The 7,427-nt window shown below is 35.7% G+C and overlaps 1 protein-coding gene across 1 annotated transcript; it reads left to right on the forward strand.

Annotated features, from left to right (window-relative positions):
• Positions 1–605: 605 nt before the first annotated feature.
• On the forward strand, positions 606–6,315 carry LOC306858137 (uncharacterized protein; the record flags this gene model as incomplete). Its single annotated transcript, XM_079398532.1, has 11 exons — positions 606–609; positions 946–1,002; positions 1,121–1,248; positions 1,353–1,451; positions 3,521–3,652; positions 3,766–3,903; positions 4,148–4,276; positions 5,054–5,105; positions 5,217–5,243; positions 5,641–5,667; positions 5,783–6,315. 11 exons carry the CDS (start codon positions 606–608, stop codon positions 6,313–6,315), a joined length of 1,326 nt encoding a protein of 441 aa, XP_079254658.1.
• Between the last annotated feature and the right edge of the window lie 1,112 nt (positions 6,316–7,427).

Here is a 7,427-nt window from a genome sequence, read left to right on the forward strand (position 1 = left end):
TGGCTTTTCAAAAATTGAAGGTAAGAAAAAATAGATCAGTTTACTGGATCAAATGATCATACTTCTATAATCATTTTCTAGTGAACTCTTTCACATATGGACAGAATTCATATTTTGATAGTTATATAACCTTACAGTCATATAACCATTCACATTTTATATCTACTGGCTAATAAAATCATGCAGAGGAAGGATGCTCACGCAAACCAGAGGTCCTTTGAGTAGTATTAAAAAAAAGGTTACTAAATATTAGAAACCGAGGAATTACTCCACATGCAGTCTTTGCCAGTCAGTTCGTGTTCAGTGAATCAGTACATGCATATGTGGCATGATAGTTCACACATGATATGCATTGTGTGAGTATGTTCACTATCTTTCTTTTTTGGCATCATGCCACATTGACTACTCTCTGAATCATTGCTGGGAAAGACCATATCTCATCACGTAGCTTTTCTTGGCCTCCGCCTCATACCATCATGACTGTAATAATTCAGGTCCAAAGTTCAGATTATGCAGGTGCTTAGCTAAAACAGGGGCTGACAGAGCACCAACGTTCAGTTTCACTAGAAGCCCTCAGCGCTCACTTGCCTGCCCTACACTTCATCATGGGTAAGTCTCATGTATAGCTTTTATCACGATGCCAATTACAAGGTGCCATTTCTAAGAAATTCATATTATTGTTAACTGCTTTGATAGATTTATTATATGGAAGCATCCATAGTAAGATGATTATTATTTAATGTATGCATTTGGCAATCCCATGATTTTATCAACAGGAATAATTATAATGATTATTGTTATTATTATTATTATTTAGGCCTAGTGATTTTTTTGTTGTTTTTAATAATATATAATATTTAAGTTAATTGATAAGTTATTTAATATTTAAGTTCATTTACATTAATAATATAAATACATCCCTTAAAAAAAAAATCTCTTGTATAGGTGAAAAGTCAAACACTCTGAAGAGCATCCTGAAGGACAAGAGCATGGCTCGTAACAGTATGTGCATGCTTGTATTTCTGTTTAACTGTAACACATTACATTCATTTCAAACTGGAAGCATAGTCAGATGAAACTAATTTAAGAATCCTTCCATCTTTCTTTTCCTCTACCCCAGTGCCCCAGAAGCAGAGTAACTCTGTTGGGGTTGTGCGCTGGACAATATCAGAGAAAGATATTCAGGTCCACAGTTCTGCACCCACCAGCCCCTTCAAGAACAGTAGCGGCTTTTCTACCCGTTCACAGGTAATACTAACTAACTCACTGATGTTATGGTAGATCAATGTTCGCTCATGATTACAATAACTTGTACACCACACTCTTGGTAACTATTTTGTGTTGATTTCCAGCAAAGGCAACGTCAGCAAAGCCTGAATGATCTTCGGAGTTTGGATGAGTGCATCAGATTCATAAACCACTGGAAGCAACAGGTGGCACAAGTTTGCAAGGTAGGCCATGGATTAATTTTCTATTTTACCACAAAAAAAAAAAAAAAAAAATATATATATATATATATATATATATATACGTCAACATTTTTCCCAGTAAATATATTTCTAAAGGTGCTGTTGACTTGACTTTTTCACCAGATGTCGGTAACAACCCAAGTGTAATAAAATGAAATGACACAGGGCAAAAGTATTGAACTACTGAAATTTATTGAATACTTTGTACAAAAGCCTTTTGATAGCTTCAAGACGCCTCCTGTATGAGAAACTAGTCACATGCATTGCTCAGGTGTGATTTTGGCCCATTCTTCCACAGAGCCTTCAAATCTTGAAGGTTCTGTGGGTCTCTTCTATGAACTCTGATCTTTAGTTCTTATTTTCTATTGGATTCAAGTCAGTTTTACTTTCTTTTTCTGAAACCAATTGAGACTTTCCTTGGCTGTGTTTGGGATCATTGTTTTGCTGAAATGTCCACCCCTGTTTCATCTTCATTATCCTGGTAGTGTAGGTGTTGGGACTGAACCAGATATTAATCATTTCCACGGACAAGGGGGCAGGATTGCTTTCTAATTACTAATATATTTTAGCTGGTGTCTTGGCTTTCCATGCCTTTTTGAAGCTCCCTTTCTTCATGTGTTCAATACTCTTTCTTTGTGTCATTCCATTTTATTACGCATAACTTAATTTCTGAACTAATTTGTATTGATTCCTTTGTATTTATTGATTACTTGGGTTGTTATCGACAACTGGTGAAAATTTCAAGTCAACAGCACCTTTAGAAATATATTTACTGAGAAAAATGGTGGTGTTCAATACTTATTTTCAATACTTGTATACACACACACAGAAAACATGTAATGACAAGAATAAGAGTAATTAAATATAACAATAACAAATAGCAAATAACAGTATTCAAATAATTACTTTAAAATAATGTAAAATATTATTAACTTTAAAATTGTAAAATAATATTAAGAAATTGTGTGTGTCTATCTATCTATCTATCTATACAAGCAGACACACACACACATACATGTATATAAACAGACAGATGTGTTAGATAATTTCTTGGCAAACTCCTCTTCGCGTGCAAACCCAACGGCAGTCAATGCCTTTTATTATTCTTATATGATAAGCGTTGCCATGCGAGAAATGTATGATGCTTGATTATTTTATGTTTGCCCAGGGTAACTGATAACACCTGCAATCCTGCATGTGAAATCCTGGGCCTTGTCACGCTATGTATGTGATGAAGAGTGTTCATGTCATATATCAGTTATTTATTTTGGCTTTATATAACAATATAAAAGACAGTTATTTAAAATGGTCTCTAATATGCTTATATTATGCTTTTGCCTTTGACATTAAGAAACAAAATTGCATCAGGAGATGGCAAAGGAAGAATGATTTTAGGGATACACCAATTTTAGACCAATACTGATAAGCCAATATTTATAGTCATGTTATGGTCAATAACTTATAAACAGACAATATAAAACAACATCTTTATTATTGTTTAAATGATCAAATAATAAATCATTAAGAACTGAATGCTACGAGAAAATTGTGTCTCATCACAACATTATAATGTACAATATAAAACATGGATATTCATTTTAAATGTAGCTAAAAATTTAATTTGACAGTGTAATTCAATCGTAAGTGTTTTTAAAGATTTAAGGTATAGTTCACCCAAAAATGAAAATTCTGTCATTAATTATTCACCCTCATGTCATTTCAAACCCGTAAGAACTTCATTCATCTTGAACCACTGATGTCACATGGACTATTTTAACGCTGTCCTTACTACCTGTCTGGGCCTTGAACGTGGTAGCTCTGTTGCTGTCTATGCAGGGTCAGAAAGCTCTCAGACTTTTTTCTAAATTTTATTTTTTTGTGTCAGCATTAGATGACAGCAAATGTAAAAAATAGGGGAAGTGAGCATGCACAAATAAATGTCCAAAATCAACTGATAATAAATTAAACAAACAAACATCTAATATAAAATGAAAACCAATATGCTTCCTATATATATCATGCATGCATACATGTGTGTCTGTGATTTGCAGAATGAGGATGATCCCGGTGAAGGGTGCAGCAGTCAGGCAGAGCAGCAGATAGACCCCAGAACTGAGCGCAGTCTTGAAGAGTGTCGCAAGCTTATTCTGCAGTGGGCCAGTGAACTTCAAAGTGTAGACAAGGTGAAACTGACTGTACTACAAAAAAAGACAAACATCTCAATCATACTGTTCTGTTCATCATATATGAAGAACTTCCCCAAACTAAGCCTTCTCTGTTCCTGTGTGGACCCCAGCTGTCTAAAAAGCATCCATGGATGAAGGAGAGGATTGATGAAGAGGAGGAAGAGGACATAAAGAAGGATAAAGATCAGAGTGAGGTGGTGCAGAAGAAGATCACGAAGTGGGCCAAAGAGATACAGAGTGTGTCAGAGGTGGGGCAGCAAGCATATCTATATTATCTAGAACGCAGGTCTCTTATGCGTTGTCACAAACACTTTAAGTTGTCCTAAGTCCAGTCATGGTTTTCTGCTTTCTTGGAAATAGTTTATCTTTCAAAGTCTCCACTTGTAAAATAGCACTTTAATATACAGTACATGTACATTTAACTACCCTATAGATAAGATAATCAGAAGTGATGAAAAGTATGTAATATTTGTTCTTTCTGTCAAAATGCAGAGCTCTGGAATGCTGGGAGATGAACTGGCACGGCTGTTGCGTCTCCTGGGACTGAAGAAGAAGAAGCTGGTCTCCCTCATGCCACTGCTGGAGTTCATCACTTGGAGTTTGCTGAAAGAAGACAGCAAGGTGGGATGGCTATGCACTTCTTTCACTGTTTGTGTTTGGGACATGGTGTAGTGTAAATGTTTTGGAAAGTGGTGGCATTTTTATGAGGAAATGGCAATTATGTCAAACTAAATAAAGTATTAAAACTAAAATAAGTATTAAAATGTGGTTATATAAAACTATGAAAACTAATATTCTATCAATATGACAGCACTTTTTTAAAAATAAATAAACAATAGTTCCATACCTGTGATACAATATATATATGTGTGTGTGTGTGTGTGTGTGTGTGTGTGTGTGTGTGTGTGTTTTCTTATCAAGCACAAAGTGTGAGGCTGTAAAATTAAATTGTCTGAATTGATTCAGCGATAGTGCTGATCAATTTATGGATGGAAAAAATGAATTCCTTGTCGTTAAGGGAGCAAAGTGCAAGAGAGCAGCATTAGTTTACAGCCTGTGACTGGATATTGCAGCCTGTGATGTTTGAGCATTTGCATTTGAGATACATTTATTATGTACTGTAAAACATTATATTAAATTGTGTCTGTTTAAAAGTGATGAAAAGTAATGTATTATATTATGATTTTAAAAATCATAACTTTTTGGTTTTATCAGAGTGTTATCTGTGTGGTAAAAGTGTGGTGACAGGTCCATTTATTTGATTTGCAACTTCAAACAACAAAGTCTGTAAATAAGCCATATATCATGTCATTTAAATCCTAATGTACAGTCTAAGTGATGCAGGGTGTCTCATAGGATCCCTTTATTAAAAATTCATGTTTTTAATATTTATTTTAGGGCATGGTTCCTCATCTATGGCTTTCAGCTAAGCAACGCACCTGGAAAGCTGGTGAGGGATCCGAAACCTAACCTAAAATGTATAAAGCTGAAAATATGAATAAAGCTGAAAAGTAATGAATATTAGTAACTTTTTTCTTGGTTCTTTTTTGTTTTCAAACAGGCATGCCAAGATACATCCCTAATTCAGGTAACTATAACTTTTATGGAGCACATTTGAGATAATAAAAAACAATACCATTTTTATGACTTTCTAAAAGGGGGAGGGGGGGTCTGAAGAGATTGATTGCAGTCAAAAGAAAGAAAGATGTCAAATTTGAGTTAAATAGTTGTCTGAAATGTAATGAATAAAACAAAGTATAGTGTTACAATTGTGCATTAAAAAATTAAAATATGAAAAAACAACTAGATTTGTGATGTTAATAACTGTGGAAATGTGTTATCAGTCTGTGAAAAGGGTCTATAGTTACAATTTGCCATGGGAGTGTGATAGTCTGGCTGTCATGATTAACTTTCATAGCTAGTTAGTTGAGTATTCAAATGTATTGTCTAAACTCAAGACTCAATATTTTTCTCTTATTTTTCAGTCTGGAACTGGATTGTGAGTGCAGGAGGTATGTTTATATCTTTTAAATTTGACCTTCCCCCCAAAAAACCCTTCACTCCAGCATTTACAAAAAAGTGTTAAATGCATTGGTCCTAATGCCTTCACGTCCTTCTCTCAAATAGCTGATGTAACTCTTGATCCCATGACCAACCAAGCTTGGCTGCAGCTCTCTGATGACCACAAGAAAGTTCAGGAGGGCCTAACAGAGGCCAATCTGCCTGACAGCCCTCAGCGATTTGACAACTTGCCCTGCGTCCTAGGCTGGGAGGGCTACATGAGTGGCCGCCATTACTGGGAAGTGGAATTTGCAAACAATGGTTATTGGAAAGTTGGAGTGACAACTGCCTCCTCAAAGAGGCATGGCCGCTTTTCAATGAATCCCTCTACTGGTTATTGGGTCCTGTGGCGCAGCACACGTCAGTTTTTCGCTTGCACCAATCCCGAAACAGCACTACCACTGCTGCTGGTGCCCCGAAGGATGGGAATATACATTGATTACGAGGAGGGGCAGATTTCGTTCTACAATGCAGAGAACAAATCACACATCTACACCTTTACAGGGCACTTTCGTGAGAAGCTGTACCCTTTCTTTGCCTTGCTGGATGGCAGGGGAGTTATAACCATATGGTCTCCTAAAGAGCTTAGCCGCTTTTAACAACAGAGCGTGTTTAAAAGATCATCTTCCATTCTGCGCTTCTGTTTGAACATTCATACATTAACAAATGATTTACTGGAACCAAATAAAAAGCTACTCCTAATAGCGACCTTTATATTTAGATCAATCAACACTGTTGTGGGCTGGACCTCCTCAATGAGAGCTATTAATACTAGAAAGTAAGGATCTCAATTATTTCCTCAAAATGATTGCTACACTTATGTATCTCTTTATTCATTTATATAATACTTATAAAAATGTATCTATGCTTGTCTACTTTCATGTATGCAAGTAACAGTATGTGTTTTGACACAATTATTTAATGTGTTATTTAATGTATCTCTGTTCATCCTGCAACCATCAATAAGATAACTACACGGTATTTATTGTATCACTGTTTATGTGTGAATAATGTCTATTCAAATGTTAATCTTTCTATTTTTATAGTAGCTCTGGCTGATTATACATAAGTATTAATAAAACATAAAAATACAGGTCACCATATGTCTTCTTATTGCACTGCACTGTTGTACTGAGAACACACCTTTAATTTAAGTCAAACTGAATATAGTATTTATTTGACAGTTCAGCTTTTATTAAAAACTAGTCATTCTTAAAATTTATTTGCACTTGTGCTCAGACAGAAGAGCAATGTGGTCAAAAAAGGACCGTGAGGCACCTGCTTCGAATGAAATGATCGCCACTGCTGGTACTCCAGTGGTAACTTCACCTTCATACATGTGTGCGGTGATTAAGGATGTGGATCGATGATAACAGCCTTCTCAGCTTACCAGTAGGCTCAGCAGATCCCATCTGGTCCATATCTGTGACCTGATAACCACTGATAACGGCCATTTAATCGACTGATATCATTTGAAGCGGGTGCGTAAGGGGGGTGGGCGGTATCCATCTAGGCTATCCATATAAGGCAGCTGAACAGAGTGAAAATCCTGTAAGGGATCTGTTGATAATATATATATATATATATCACTGACAAAGACTCATGAGCCTTTGAAAAGCAATGCAAATCATACTGTAAAATAAACACTTCAGGTTTTCTTCAAAAAGAATCCCCCAAATTACTGAGGAAATGCTTGTTTTACAGGTTCATC

Source organism: Barbus barbus (genome assembly GCF_936440315.1).
Source record: "Barbus barbus genome assembly, chromosome: 38".
NCBI lineage: Eukaryota > Metazoa > Chordata > Actinopteri > Cypriniformes > Cyprinidae > Barbus > Barbus barbus.